Source organism: Coturnix japonica, chromosome 10, assembly GCF_001577835.2.
Source record: "Coturnix japonica isolate 7356 chromosome 10, Coturnix japonica 2.1, whole genome shotgun sequence".
Lineage (NCBI taxonomy): Eukaryota > Metazoa > Chordata > Aves > Galliformes > Phasianidae > Coturnix > Coturnix japonica.
The window spans coordinates 13,007,623-13,023,468 of NC_029525.1; the positions used below are offsets into that span (position 1 = coordinate 13,007,623).

The 15,846-nt window shown below is 50.0% G+C and overlaps 1 protein-coding gene across 2 annotated transcripts in view; it reads left to right on the forward strand.

Annotated features, from left to right (window-relative positions):
• The window catches only part of ST8SIA2 (ST8 alpha-N-acetyl-neuraminide alpha-2,8-sialyltransferase 2), a 25,090-nt gene continuing 9,244 nt past the window's right edge, over positions 1-15,846 (forward strand). Inside the window, exons 1-5 of one of the 2 annotated variants that reach the window (XM_015873140.2) lie at positions 2-217; positions 10,956-11,018; positions 12,787-12,915; positions 13,576-13,833; positions 15,487-15,780. In XM_015873140.2, coding sequence (XP_015728626.1) covers positions 120-217; positions 10,956-11,018; positions 12,787-12,915; positions 13,576-13,833; positions 15,487-15,780 — 842 coding nt within the window. In that variant the 5' untranslated portion in view covers positions 2-119. Of the gene's footprint in view, positions 218-10,955; positions 11,019-12,786; positions 12,916-13,575; positions 13,834-15,486; positions 15,781-15,846 lie in introns of both variants that reach the window. The other variant, XM_015873141.1, reaches the window with a different exon arrangement.

Sequence of the window (15,846 nt, forward strand, 5' to 3'; positions counted from 1 at the left end):
GGGAGCTCGGCGGGCGCCGAGGGGCGGAGCGGCCCCGCCGGGTGGCGGCGGCGGTGGGGCCGAACCGGGACGCGGAGCCCGTGCTCCGCTACCCCGCGGAGCGGCCCAGCCCGGGAGCCATGCCGCTGCCGTGCCGGGGCTGGACGCTGGCTTTGCTTACGCTGCTCGTCGGCTTCCTCATCTTCGCCGATATCTCGGAGATCGAGGAGGAGAACGGGTAAATTGGCGGAGGGAAGGGGTGCCGGAGGAGGAGGCGGCGGAGGAGGAGCGGTGAGGGAGGGGGGTGCGCCCGGACAGTTTCTTTGTCTCCGGCTCTCCCTGTTTCTCGCTCGTAGAAGTGGAAAGGAGCGAGGAGACAGCGGGCGGGGAGCGGGGCTGGCCCGGGCGGCGTGGGGCAACGCGGTCCGGGTGGGGAGCGGGACCCGGCGGTCCCGTTAGGGACAACGGGGTGGCAGCCCGGCTGGAGCCGCACCGCTCCTCTTAGGGGCGTTGAATAACGGTCTGGGTAGGGCTACTCGATCCTTCACATGTCCGGGTAGGGATGTCGGGCAGGTAGCAGCCTGCTCGGAGATGTTGGAGCGGATAGCGGTTCGGAGAGAGGGCTTTGGGTGCGGGCAGCGCTCAGGTGTGGACGGGCTGATGGAGGGGCGAGTGGCAGCCCGGGGGCTCGGGAGGATGGGCGTGGTGGAGCGGGCACCGGCCCCTGGGAGAACGGTGAAGGACCGCCGTGCTGGGGCCGGGACCCGCCCGGGGAGCGGGGAGATATGGAGCGGGGACACGATGTAGGATGGGGATGATCGCCCTTCCCGGTGCCCTACGGGTGGGTGCTCAGTATGGCAGACACTAAAGGAACCCCAGAATTTAGGGAGAGGAGCAGTGCCCTGCCCACCCCTGTACCACCTCTGGAGGCTGGTTAGGAAATTAGGTAGTGAGAGGAATGGGAACAGAGAGGAGGATTTGCATTAACCTGAGGAACTCATTGCAGTAGTGTGAGAAAGCAAGTCAAATAATCGTGGAGACGTGGGGGGCACTTGTAATGGCACAGGGTTCCTCTTTCTGCATAGGGGAGGCTGGCATTTCCACTGTTCTGTATGAAAACAAATACCTGGCACTTGGCTGAAACGAGGAAGGAAAGGCAGGGATGTTTGTCATTGTTTCATTGTTGTGTTTTGCTGAGTGCCACAGGCAAGAAGTGCCCAGAAGCATCCATCCTGTAGGTTACCAGGCGGGAGGGATTATTGCTCTGCAATCAGCTGGCACCATCTATATAATAATAAAGGAAATGAAATGCTTATGAAGCATTCTCCCCATCGGACAGGCTGCTCTGATCCCATTGCTTTCCTCCCATCACCTTTCTTGGCTTCAGCTCTTTCTTCTTTCTCCTCGCCTATCTGCTAGATCTGTCCGCTAGAACTTGCTGTGCCCTTATTGAAAATCCATTCTGTTTTTGTTAGTTGCTCATCCTGCTTTCCCCCCTGGTTCATTAGGGATTCCCAGTGAGTGGCTTTATTTATATATTTATTTATTTTCCTCCTCTCTTTTCTGTACATTGTATGGAAATTGGATGTTTGCTGGCTGCTTATCTCCCAGCCCTGGCATCTGAGTTTGTTGCTATACTTCTCTGAGGAAGTGCTGCCAAACAGTTCAGCAGCAGCGACAGCAACAGGGTCAGAGGAGTCGCAGAGGAAGAGCTAGCAGCCCGTTCAGTTACCACCCTTCTGCCAGCGTAGGAGGCAATGTGCAGAGCCCCGTGCCCCTCACTCAGCCCTGTGCTGCCCCATATGAGCTGCCCTCTGATACGTGGGCATCAATCCCACACTGATTTTTGTAGACAAGCTACAGCATGGGCTGGGACACAGCAAAGGTGAGACCCAGCAGTAATAAGAAATAATCATAAAGCAAGACAAACTGGTACCTTCTCCTTACTTCTCTTTGCCCACCCATTTCATTATCCCCATAGTCCATTAGAAATCCCAGATGCGCTCCATGTCTGAGCTCCTTCACTCCATTCACAGCACGGGGCTGCCCACTGATGATTGTACACCCCAAAGCTGTAAGCAGGGGAGCCTGGTGCAAACTGCAGCTCATCCTTGTGTGCAGCGGTGGTCAGTATCTTGCTGGGGAGATCTAAAGGTCTCTGCTTCATTCCTGGGGCTTGAGCAGTGCTTTTTTGGAACAGGCTGTGCAGGGAGGTGGTGGAGTCATAGTCTGTAGAGCTGAAGAACCATGGAGATGTGGCACCAAGGGATGTGGGCATGGTGGAGGTGGGCTGGTGATTGATCTGGGTGATCTTAGAGGTCTTTTCCAACTTGCTGTGATTCTGGATGTAGGAAAGCCAGCTTCTGGGCTCACATGATAGCAGCATTGCTTGCAAGCAGGCATTGTAGGCAAAGGGGACTGTGTGACAGCAAGCGTGTGTGACAAAATTTGTATGATGGAATAGAGGAGCCTCAAAGTTTTCTAGGAGCTCTCACTGTGCAGGTTTGGAAGCTACTGGCTTTTTGCTCAGCCCTTCCCCAGGTGGAGATTTTTTGGGTGATGGCTCATTGTCTTGCTCTGCACTCCCCATTGCAGGCAGCTGGCCCTGGCACGTGGGGCTGGGGGCTGCAGGCAGGTGCGACTCTTTTCTTTCTTTTCCTTGGCATCGAAGCACTCCCTAATTATTGCGCCGAGCGAACAGCTTGCCCACTTTTACACATGCCCTGCCCCCTGCCTGCGAGTTGGATTGTCTTTGGAAGGATATGCCTTGCACGGGTAGGAGCAGGGGGGATGTATTTCTCTCACCTACAAATACTGAGAAATCTCAGAAAGAAAGAACAAAATGTTCATTAGGTTCAAAATAAGAGTGTAGTATTACTGGCAAAAGGACCTATGTATATATATATGTACATGTATATCTTGTGCTGTTTGCCGGTATCGGGAAGGGGGCTCGGAGTTGAGGCTCTGCCTGGCAGAGCTGTTTGAGGAGCGTGGTCAGAGTCCGCTTTGCTCCTCCAGCTATGCACGGCCCCTCCTGCAGGCAGAGATGCTGAAACAACGAGGTGAGGGCAAGTGTGGCCACTCAGCAGCGTGGCTGTGCCGGGGACGTGCTGCTCTCCAGCTCCGCGTGTCCCATCCGGACACCCACATCCCAACTCTCCGGGGATGCTGGCAGGGATATGGAGAAGCCGGGACGTTGCCTGCAGCGTTGGTGCTTCGGTTCTTAAAATCCTCCCGGTTCGGCTGCTGAACTTTCCCTGCAGCCCACTGATGCGTTTCCTTGCGCTTCTCCGCCTCTTTGTTTCTCCCGAAGGAAACAAAAGAGATGCTTTGGGTAACGCGAAGCAATAGATGCCAGTTCTCCCACCAGCCGGGATGGAGGAGAAGGGCCAGACGGAGACAAAGGGCTCGGCATCCAGGGGGATAATTATCGCGAAATTCTGCTCCTCGATGGCAGTTTAAAGGCGCTCTTTGTTATGCGTGTGCCGTCGCGGTCCTGCAGGGGTCCGACTGTGTCCTGATTGTCTGTAGAGGGAGCTGGTGACCCGCTGCCACCAGGTGACTTCTCAAATTAGCGGTGAGCCATCTTAGGGAGCACTTGACACTTGGTAATGGGTTGGACTTAATGAGCCAGCCTTTTCTTTGGCAGCCCAAACCGCGTGCCTTCCCATCCTGATTACAGAAGGAAGGATTCCGTTCTTTGAAGCGAGGAGATGGAGAATCGCGTATTGCTGCCCTGCCCTAAAGCTTGTCACCATAGAGCTGCTTTTTGTGCTCTGTCCCAACTCCTGCCTGTCCGGCAGTGCTATGAGGAGGCTTTGCTCTCTCGGTGGTGCGTTTGCTCCGGGTGTCTGTAGCACTTTGCAGTCATACAGCACTTATTGGCAGTGGAACCATCCTGCTTAGGTCCTGGAGACGAGTCATGGGATCACTGATGTTGGAAAAGAGCGTTAACCATGGTCTGACCATCGCTCTGAGACTTACTCTACATCAGAAAGTTTTGGTGCCTTTGCCCTATCCTAACAGAGCTTCCAAATCATGCTCAGCGACCACAGTAATGAAGAGAGAACACAATCCAACAAGTGCTTCAAGCTTCCCTCCTGCCCAGGTGGACTTTCTGTTTCCTTTTGCTACACCTGCAAATGTATGAATTAAATCTGGAAGGAAATGGACACTGATAAAAGGCTCTGTTTTCTTTTTTTTTCTTGTATTCTTTGTTCACATGCCTGCAGTAACTGTGGTTATTCTGCTCGGACATCTGTTCATCTTTGCCTACCTGCATGCCAAATGTGCTTTTGATCTTCCAGAGGAACATATCACAGAAGCTCCCACTGCTTTCCCTGGGCTTAGCTGGTTACAAGTGTTTTGGTTTCTCATCCCTGAGACCAGAGCTACTTAAACACATCTGCAGGCTATAAAAAACAGTTGTTTCAAAGGCACGCTTCCTCTAATTGCCTCCATCACTTGCTTTCCCTGGGCCTGGGTCACCCTCAGCAGCAAGAAATAAGCCCAAACCACAGTAACAGGCAGCAATTGTTTTGCTTTCTCCCCGGCTTCTTTTTGCAAGGGTGGAGTTTCCTAGGCCAGCAAATTCACTGAAGAGCAGAATTTAAGGTGTCCTTCAGCAATCACCATGGCGGAACAGGCTGGTGTCAACAGCACTGCTCCTTGTATTTTAATAATGAGGGGAGGGAAAGAAGAGAAAGCAGAACATCATTATAATGCCTTTTTTCTTTGTGTCCCACTGTAAATCTGAACAGCCTTGGTGGTAGTGGCCTTGAGAGAAGCATGCTCAGCAGTGCTGATGGCACTGTGGGCGCAGTAACTTTGCTGGTCCTGCTATAGACTGCTCACAGGTTTCCTGTTTGCATGGCATTCGATTCGTTGAGCTGGCTGCTGGTTCAGTGGATCTCTCCAAAATGAAGCACCAGAATCTTTCTTCTCGCTACCATTGCGGAGTCCATGTTCTTGCATATAGAAATCCACTGGGAGGATCACAAACAACACACAGAAAAAAACCCAAGCAAATGTCCAACCATCTGCATGCTGAGTGCATCCCAGTGTCCCGAGTTGAATTCACTCCTGGTACCCAGCAGCACACTGAGGTTGCTCAGACAGAAGAACAGCACCAAGAGGATGCTGCTGCCCGGGAAAGGTCCTCAGCACCAATGCTGACAGTGGAAGAAACCACATGTGAGCCTGAATATTCCAATGAGCCTTGGGACCACAGCCCCTCTGTTGTGCTCTTTTCATACTGCGCCATTCTCTTTTACTTGGTCCTGAAGATGCCACAAGAGCCACTGGGATTTTTGCCTTTTAGGGCATGAATGCTCAGGGTGACAGGATCTGCTGCAAGACTGATGCTCTACTGCTTGTGACTTCCAGCAGCTCTGCTGGCTTAAAAAATGATCTCAGGAAGAACGCACAGTGTAGACATGGGTATTTAAGCAGTGACACTTTTGTCTTTCTCAGCTCTTTTTAAGGACTCTTGGTATTTTTCTTCTCCTCTCCAGGAGGGGAAAATCGAAATCCACAATGCTCTCATCTCAAGGCCCCTTTGGATCCTTTCTGTCTGTTTCTGAGGCTTTTGCTGTGCTGGATATTTCATTAATGTGGCCAGAGAAACCGTTCAAGAAAAGGGTATATATGGCACCGAGGGCCATGGTTAGTGGGCATTGTGGGCTGGGTTGATGGTTGGTCCTGAGGATCTTAGTGGGTTTTTCCAACCTTAATGATTCTGTGATTCTATGAAGGAGTAAGGTCTGCCAGAATGCAGGATGGGGAGAGGTAGAGTATGTGACATGTCACCCTTGTGTGAGCATGTAAGTGGTGACAAAACAAGAGCATTGTGTGATGATGGACATGTGCAGACATGAGAGCTGGTGCTGGCTGGTCTGTGGCTGGGAATAGAGCTTGTGAGACTGGGGTTTAGTGCTGATGCTCTGGTTACCCCAAAGGGATCCCCTTCCTCTGTCTTGTGTCCTTTCAACTTTGGAGCTGTGCCTTTCCTCTTGCCTCTTTACTGGTTTTGTCACGTAAGCATTTCAGCCTAATTGGCTTATTCCCTAATAAGCAATAGGTGTCTCTGTTTTGCAAACTCATGCATCTCAATTCCTGTGCCCTCGGCGTATGCTGGCAGTGATTGCACACAGTGATTTGCAGCCAGGCAGAGAGCTGAGAGCCAAACTCTGCTCTGATTTATGCAGGAGTTGGTGCGGAGCCGGCAGGTGGGGCTGATTCTGTGCTCCTCCAACCCCTGATCCCTTCTGGCCCTGGGATGGGCAGGTGATGTGGGCTGGGCTGGGGCACGGGAGGGAGCAGCCAAATTAGTGAGGCTGGTTCACATTAGTCTGGTAACCACACAGGTGGATAGTTGTAGGGAAAATGGCTTTAAAAGAGGGGAGATTTAGACTAGATGTTAGAAGGAGATTCTTCACTGGTAGGATGGTGAGGCCCTGGCGCTGCTGCCCAGAGAGCTGTGGGTGCCCCATTCCTGGAGGTGCTCCAAGGCCACATTAAATGGGGACCTGGGCAGCCTGAGCTGGTGGGGGCAATCAGCCCACAGCAGGAGGTTGGAGCTCAGTGATCTCAGAGGTCCCTTCCAACCCAAGCCATTCTTTGGTTCTATGATTTTCCCGAATCCCATGACATGGGCACACTCTCTGAAATGCCTTCTTATGACTCGATTGGAACTTGGAGCTGCAAAAATAGCGCCTGATATTTAGGAAGTTTTTTGACACTCTCTCTGCCAAGCTGTGACAATATGAACAAGTGAGATTTTAAACACATCCAAGTGAGATTTTAAATGTCTCATCAAGATGTATTGCGAGATCTTTCATCCTAGCAGGCAAATGCTTTAGAAACATTCTCCAAATTAATCCCTAAGGAGGAACCTTGCTCACCGGGAGAGCACACGTTGGCAGGCCCCAGTCCCCTTCACACACTGGCTTGTAAAGCTTCAACAGCAACTGCTGAAATGTCATCTGCAAATACCAAACATCGTGGTGTTAGGATGTGTGATGCAGGGAGGTGGGTGAGAATTGAACCTGTGAACCATGTTTCTGGAGTGAGGGGAATGTGGGGGTGGGCAGGTGGTGTTGCCTGCAAGCAGCTGATCTCTGAGGTGAGAGACGTGCAGGTGCCAGCCAGTTCTGGTGCTGCAGGCTCTGTCTTTTGTGCATGCATATGGGGTTACCCATGTGGTTTTGGCCGAGCTGCTTCCCCAGCACCATCCCAGGAGTGTAACATGCACCTAACAAAGCGAGGGCTGTGAAAACCCAGTGAGTGGGCATTGCTTAGTTGCACTCCTCAGATAAAGCAGACACTGTTCTCTTTCTGAGCAATTTGGATTTAGTTTGGATTGCCACTTAGTTGGACAGTCTTGCATTGGGTTATGTAGCTGCTACTAGCTCTGTTTTAAATGGATGAGGGCTGGGGTAACCTGACTTGCCCAAGATTGGAAGGCGACCCAACGTGGTAGAGTAGAACATTTGCTCTACAAGAAGTGCAAATGCAGCTGATGATGTGCTTGGAATTTACAGCTCATGTCCTTGGTCCATTCATGCATGTTGTGCCCGCTTCCCGTGCGTATTCTATTCTGGAAAGAAGGAGGAACCAGAGGTGGACTTTTATGAAATATCCATGGAAAACACATTTTAAAATGTGTATGTCTGCACATAGGGATGTGTGGAGCCTGCTACTGGAGACCCACTCACCCAAAGAGGCTGTGTGACCTACTTGTTCAGTCAGAGGAGCTCTAGTTTCGTGTACCAAAATGGCTCAAAGCAGGACCAAACTGTGCTGAGCAACACTTAAAAGAAGTATTTAAGAAGAGGACAGTGATGAGAAGGGAAACAAAAACCCTACACAACCCATTTGTTCGCAGGAAATAGAAAAGTCTTTTGCAAACCTGGTATATCAAGAATTCTTCATCCAAAAAAATTTGGAACTTGAATCATAAGATATTTTTTCTTACTTATCCTCTGATATACGAATCAGTGTCACTTTGCAACTGAGCACAGAAATCTTTGACCTATATAATATCTTAGATAGTCAAAATTCAGCTTGAAGAATCTCAAGGCAAAAATGAGAATGGATGGCATAAGCCAGTAATATGGCATTAGCACATATAGACGTGACTTATCACTGGAAAACATCCAAGCAGAAATCAAAAGAAGACTGCTTTGTAAATAATAGGATTAGAGAGCAGGTTGGTATTTTATGGGACTGGCTATACAGTCAAACTGATAACAACTAGATTAATAAAGTAATTCAATCTAAACACGGTGTAGCCCTAGAAAGCTTTTCAAAATCAATGCCTATCTGTGCAATTTTAATCAAGGTTGGTCTTTGCCTTTTGATGCCAAGAGATTTGAAACTCCAGGTCAGTGAGATGTAATAAAATGGGCTTTGTTTGCTTGTTTGTTGGTTTAACATGTGCCTCTTTAATTACTGCCTTCCATTTCTTAATGTTTGCCTCTTCCCACATGGGATGGTGAGGTGCTACAAGTGGTTTGCCTTTGTTGGAGGCTATGGCAGACCTTGGAAAATGTTGTATCTGGCTGAACCACAGGCATTTTGAGCCACTGGAGAGCTGAACTGGACATCTGGATGAGTCAATCGTGGCTCACTGCAAAGGGAGATTGTAGGGGAGGCATCCAAAGTTGCAGTGTTGGGCAGGAAGGAACAAAAGGCAGAAAAGCAGCTGGTTTTGGATGGGAGAGTCTTGGTGTTGATTGGACAAGTGGAAATTTTCAGCTGAGTACCGTATCCCAACCTTAGGCAGTCTCTGTGGCTTAGAAAGAGGAGCCAAACCTGCTGCAGGGAGCAGCACTGCTGCCAGCTTTTGGGTTCCTGCCAATAGCAACTCCACTGCTGTTGGGTCAGGTATTGGCTAGTAGAGCCTTACTTACCCCAGCACCAATGAGTCATCCCCTCCTTGTTCATATAGGACAGCAGTTTTATGCCATAATAGAATCCTATAAATACCCAGGGAGTAAGGCTGGATTTCCCTGCCCTTTGGGTATCAGGACACCCACAGGAGTGCCTCATCCAATGGCTCCCAGCTCATCTGTCTGCATCCAGCAGCCCCAGAGCCTGATGGCATCTGGGGAGGAAACAGACGTGGGACAGTCGCTGAGGGCACATGAAGCTTAGATTGGATAAAATAATTTGAATAATATGTTGTGATGCTTCAGATCTTGATGGTGACAGAGCATGTATGGGATGGAGCTAAGAAGTCTTCCTCACTTCCTGATTTCTGTGATTCTTCCCCCTTCACAGAAATGGTGAACCAGAACTTATCAGGGAGCAGCGTTTCTTTTTCTAAGCCCTTAATCCAGTCCCTATCTCTCTTGCAGCAAGTGTGAAGGAGTGTGAATCCCATTTGGAAGGCTCCTTCAGAGGAGACGTCTCTGAAAGGCTGCGTGGTTTGCACGCTAATCCTGCCTGCTCCCACACCCTGCGGTGAACCCCATTAAAGCGGAGGCTTGTTAAATGCCAGTAGGCTCTAGGAATAAGCCAGTCCTGCTGTTCCCTTGATACACCAAAAAAAATGAAACAGCTCACTGGCTCTCAGGTTTGTCAAAGGGAAAAGGAGAGTGTCAGAGGGAGAATCTCAATGGCTTTGGCCACAGATTGTCTCTGCAGGAGGGAGGGAAGGGACAACCTTTGTGGCATTTCCAAAGGTTTCGCATTATACAGTGCTGAGGGCTGCACTCAGCTTAACTAAAGGGTTTACATCGCATCCCACAAGCCTGAAAATCTTTTTAATGCTACCAAATGGTCGTGCTCACTATTTCATTTGTGTCTAATGCATTTGGGATCTTTTCAGTTCTACTAGAAATAACATACTCCTGAGATACATTTTCATTAAGATATATATTTCCGGGTAATAATATTTCTGCTGGAAAACAATTTGGTTCTCTTTATGAGCATGTTCATGTGGATATCTGTACAATGGAAACAATAAAACAGAACAGTGAGTACGTGGCGGTTGAAATGTGTCTGCTGCTGAGCATCACCTGAAAGCAGGCTAAGAGTTCTATGTGACCTGTTAGAACATAGTGAGCTGAAGCAGGAAGGGGCTCTGCAGCCAGCTAAATGCAGGATGAGGTTGTATTCATTGAACTCTGAGGACTGGTGGGTTGGATGAGTGACACGGGTTTCTGAAGAGGCTTGGTGCCACTCATCCTTTATTAAAGTATCAGTCCAATGCCTGGTGTTGGATATATGGGCTCTCCACTTGCACTCAGGGAGGTTTGGTGCCCTCCTTGTGCCATTCCGTGGCAGTGGCACTCAAGGTCTCAGGCTCAGGTTGCGAGTGAGCTGGCCTCATAGATCCAGCCTGCTTACATCAGATGTGGAACTGGGGGCTTCGGGACACTGGTGGGATCAGAGGAAGCTGATGCAGGGCCCTGGGTCTGCCTGGGGATACTGGAAGCCTAGTGGCTCATTTTGGTTATGGTTGAGATGTTGGGTGGTCTCCAGTGAAGGAGAATGGCTTCCATTCTCCAGGAGGAAGATCTGGAATCCCATCCAGACTAGTCAGTTGGTCCTCACTGGAGGACAGGGACATCCCTTGACAACCCAGATGTGGAGGAGAATTCTGGGCACTACTCCCACCCGATCTATAAAAACAAAAACAAGAAGAAACGTGTCTAACGCAACCTATAGGCTGCGTGCTGCTTTGACAGCAGAGAACAGATGCCTTTGAAGTCTGGTTAGAGAGCGCAGGCATTATTCATTGGGTTGGGTAGGAGTTCTTTTGCTGTAACAGTTCTACAGCTGCAGCAGGGCAGCGGTGACAGTGGGTGTTGAAAAGCCCTGTGCAAGCATCAGGACATCTCCGTTCTGACAGGGTGGGGCGTGAGCCCTGCCTCAGCTCAGAGCCCTTTGGAGCAGGTTCTCTTGACTGTTGAACAATGCTTGCAAAGAGGAGCTGGGTTTATAAATAATGCATTTCCTTTGTCTTGCAGGAGTTCTGGAGGCAGAGGTACAATCAGATCAGCTGTGAACAGCTTACATAGCAAATCTAATAGGTTTGTAAATTAGATTTTGTGTTCATTTGTTTTTGCTGTAAGGCAGCTATTAATCTGCTTCTCCTCTTTGCTGGATAGTGCTGGTCTTATTTAGCAAATGTATCTGTTTCTTTGCATTTTCTTAATCGTTTCTCCCCCTTCCTCCCCCAGCTCAGTGCAATAATCATTTGCAAATAACCAAGGATCTGCAAGTTGTGGTGATTGAGAGAATGAGAGAGTTACTTATTGTGAAAATAAGTCAGTGATAGAGTTGCCATTTGCATAGTTTTACTATGTGCTATTAAGGGAGAGAGAGCGTGCTTTGACATCAGAACTCCATTCGGTTTATGGTAAGGCAGTTGGGTAACGGTTGCTCCATAGCAGAGTCATTCCGTGGCATCACAGCTTCATTCCGTGTCTGTGTTATTGTTATGGTGATGTTGTGTCATCCCAACGTTCCCTGAGTGATGCGGTTGCAAAGCTCAATGACAGCACTCGAGAAAGACGGGGCAGTGCTGTTCTATGATGACATCACAGAAAACAGACCCCAGAAATGAATTGTTATTCCCGAGATTTCTTTACTCATTTCCTTTAAGATTTCTGACACCTTTTGCAAGGCATGAGATGAAGAGGCAAAATGCAAGAGTGGGAAACAACCTCTGGAAAAGGTCCTGTAGTGTTGGTATGTACGAGCACACTCTGACACTCTGGCAGCCAGCCTTTATTAACAGCCTTTATGAACACATTTCCTTTCCTTTCTGCACTGTTACATACTTGGAGCCACAGTATCCCCCAGGAGCACCTTCTGAGGGCTGCAGATGTGCACCCAGGAGCTGTGCATTGCCATGAGCCCAGGCCATCAGCTCTGCCCCATGTCCCCCTGTTTTTCCTCCTTGGGCTTCATCTGACTTTTATCAGTGTATTTATTTAGAGACCATTCCCTAGCTGGAAGAAACCCTTTGCACTACAGAGGGAGATTCCCTTCAGCTGGTAGCAAGCGCTTTTGGCTGTGTGTTTTTCAGAGTGCTCTGAAGTGTGAAGGCTTTTTCAGGGCTGTGGACACATGCACAGCTTCTTGATGAGATGCTTGGGAATTCTCTTTGGAGGGCTGGAATCAAATATGCAGAGGCTCCCTTAATTTATGCCATTTGATGTAAATTGCACTGAAGTGCTGGGGCTCGTTTGCCTCTTGGAGCAGGGATTAAAAGCTGGGGTCTCCCAGTGATCGTCTTGAAACCACAGCGTGAGTGTATCTGGCTGTTCCTCATCCCCGTGCTCATTTCTGAGCATGGAGCAGGCAGTACGGATGCTGAAATCTTTTTATTCTCCCCCTGTTTGGGATCCACATACCCAATCTCACACCCAGCAGCTCAGTTAAACTCATTTCTCCCTCAGGTGAGCTGCAGGTTGCACTTCTCTCATGAGGTTTTTAACCTGGAGCTGAGCAGGCTGTGCTTTGGGGTGCAACCAATCTCTCGGTGAAGTCTGGGGTTCTGCATCTTAGTCTGCCTGCAGAGCTCTTGCTTCCATGTGCATGCATTTCTCCAGCCCGACATCTGTGATTGTGTTTTATGTAAACCTGTAGGTCTGTGTTCATGTGAGCGAGCAGGAGTTTAAGGATTGGTGTCTGCTTGAGTGTAGCAGAATACAAACAGGCTTTCAGTTCTTCTTTGGGTAATAACTACAATTTTGCTTTTCTGATGAAGTTTGAATTCCAGCAGCCACAGCCTAAGACAGTGATTAGAAATGCCATTGGGATGCTAACGGATCCTGTCTCTCTTTTCTCTAGAGCTGAAGTAGTAATAAATGACTCTTCGTCTCCAGCTGTTGTTGACAGAAGTAATGAAAGCATTAAGCACAACATTAAACCAGCCTCATCCAAATGGAGACACAACCAGACACTCTCTTTGAAGATCAGGTACTGGTAATTACCTATAGGACAAGAGACAGATCTGGTCCTCTCCAGTGCAAGCTGGCAAATTGCCTCTGTATATCATCTAAAGAAGTCAAGGAAGAAATAAAAAGCTTATCTCCTGCTGAGCTAGACTTCATATCTGTAAGCGATCGCTTGGAAATGAGTTTCTGGCTAAACCAGCTGCCCTTGCAGCCATGAAATATGGAGCTCGAGCCCCAGTTCCCAACCAGTTGCTACTGGGGTGATGCTGGTGTGCCCATGGTGGATGCAGAGACCCCAGCGATGGGCGAACACCTACTGGAGGGGCCACGTGGGGCAGAAGAGAGCATCCAGTTGGAGCTAGCTGTTAGCATGCTGTTCCTGGAGGGCAGATGGGAAGCCTCCTGTCTTCTGTATTACCCAAATTATCAAGTTGGATGTTAGGAAAAACTTCTTAGAAATAATGGCGATGCAGTGGCACACGCTGCCCAGGGAGGCAGTGCAGTCACTGACCCTGGAGGTGTTTGAGAGCAGTTGAGGCGTGGTACTGAGGGATGTGGTCATTGGGCATGGTAGGGGTGGGTTGATGGTTGGGCTGGATGATCCTGGTGGTCTTTTCCAATCTTGGGTGATTCCACAATCTCTGTACATCACCTGATGGGGCCATTTTTTCCCTGTCCTCAGAAAACAGATCTTGAAGTTCCTGGATGCGGAGAAGGACATTTCTGTGCTGAAGGGGACACTGAAGCCTGGGGACGTCATCCACTACGTCTTTGATCGGGACAGCACCATGAACGTCTCGCAGAATCTGTATGAGCTGCTGCCCCGCACCTCGCCCCTCAAGGGCAAGCAGTTCCCTTCCTGTGCCATTGTGGGCAACTCAGGGGTGCTGCTGGGCAGTGGCTGTGGCCCTGAGATTGACACACACAGCTTCGTCATCAGGTATGGCACATCGTGCTGCATGTTGAGTGGGGGTTTTGGGGTTTAGGGGAGGTGAAAGCATAAAGTTTACCAATGCCAACAGCATGCTTCAGTGCCTCTGCTCCTGGTGCTGGTGTCCCTGCAGACACAGCGCTCCATGGACCTGTGGTGGTGGGTCCCCATCCCCACCCAATCTTGTCCAGAAGATGCTCAAAGCAGAGAGGAAGAACATGCTTGCACTCCCATCCCCAGCACCCATGCACATCCCTCAGCTGTAGGAGCCCACAGATGATTTATGGGTGTGCAGACTTTTGCTTTCTGGCAAGTCTATTATGAGGACAGCCCAATCCATCAGCAGCTCACAGAGGCAGTCCCCGTGTGATGTAGGGGTGAGGATAATGTCCCCTCTGCCCCCGCTCACAGCCAGCTGCTGCCTTCTGCCCACAGGGGATGGGGCCGTGTCAGTTGCACCCTTAAATATTACCTAAGCAAGGGAGCAAATCGCTTGCTGCAGCTCTGGCGAAGTGCAGGGAAAGGGGTTTCATGTCAGGCAACAGAACTGCATGAGGAGAAGTTGTACAGGGTATTGGGGTAGGATTGGGATGTTGAGTTATGTCTCCCCCGCCATTAACCTGGTGTGCAGTGCCCACAGTGGGTTCTGTCCAGCACGGAGCTCTGTTTATTTTCATCCATTTGACTCCTGCAATGAGTGGGTTGGATGGGCTCTGGGCCCAGTGTGCCACTTGCTTGGTTTTCTTTCTACTGTTTCCCCAACTGTAAAGTGGGGAAAAGAGCACTAATGTCTGATTGTGGAGACAGATGGTTAAGATGCATTTCCTGCTTGTTAACTACTGTAACTTCACTGTAAAACACCACTGGGGAGCACAGCATGCTGCACAAAATCCCCGTATAATGGAGGAGGGGTTGCTGGTGGTTTATCCCACTGCTCTTCCATCTTTATTCCTCATAGCTCCCCCAAGCCTGTAGAGCCCCCAAAGGGGCTCTACATTACAACGACAGAATGCAATTGGGTTTTGAAGGTCACAACGTCCATCAGCCCACATCCTGGCACCATCACCCGCCGGTCTCATTGTCACTGCTGGTGCCACTGAGGCAGCTCTGAGCAGAGACTCGCTGGCAGCAGGGAAGAAGGGTCTTGGGATAATGTTACCCTAGCAGGGCTGTGGGTGTCACATTGCTATTCCTGGAGAGAAGGGAGGCTGCAGGCACTGTCATCTCTCTGTGCTGTTTGTCCCACCTGGCCCCAAGCTGCTGTCACCTGGGAAGAGCCTAGGTGACTTCATCTCAAACTTGCTGTGGCAGCAAACCAGGAAGGTTTGTTGCTATATTTTATTTTCAGATGGCACCAGGAGAGATACAGAGCCATGTAAACCCACCCACCAGCTATGTGCATTATTAGCGCTGCCTGGAGGCACGTGCATACACATGCTGGTGCAATGAGGAATGATAACCTTGTAGGATGGCTCAGTGTTACCAGATGAGAGCCTCTCTAATTCATTACAAGACCTCATTCTACCTCTGCCACCTTTGAAAAACTAGAGCAAGCAGACACATCTGTCACTGCTCTGGCTTTTAGCATCAACCCATCACAGTGCTTGTCAGTGCCTTCTGTCACACCCATCACTAAGGGCTATTGGGTGTTTCCCCTCGCAGGTGCAACCTGGCTCCTGTTCAGGAGTACTCGCAGGACGTGGGCACAAAAACGGACCTGGTGACCATGAACCCCTCAGTCATCCAGCGAGCCTTCGAGGACCTGGTGAATGAGACATGGAGGGAGAAGCTGCTGCAGCGCCTGCACAGCCTCAACGGCAGCATCCTCTGGATCCCTGCCTTCATGGCCAAGGGAGGCAAGGAGCGCGTGGAATGGGTCAACGAGCTCATCCTGAAACACCGCATCAACGTCAGGACTGCCTACCCCTCGCTGCGCCTGCTGCACGCCGTCCGAGGGTGAGAACATGGGGATGTGGCACTGAGGGTTAGTTGCCATGGTGGGGGTGGGTTGACAGTTGGACT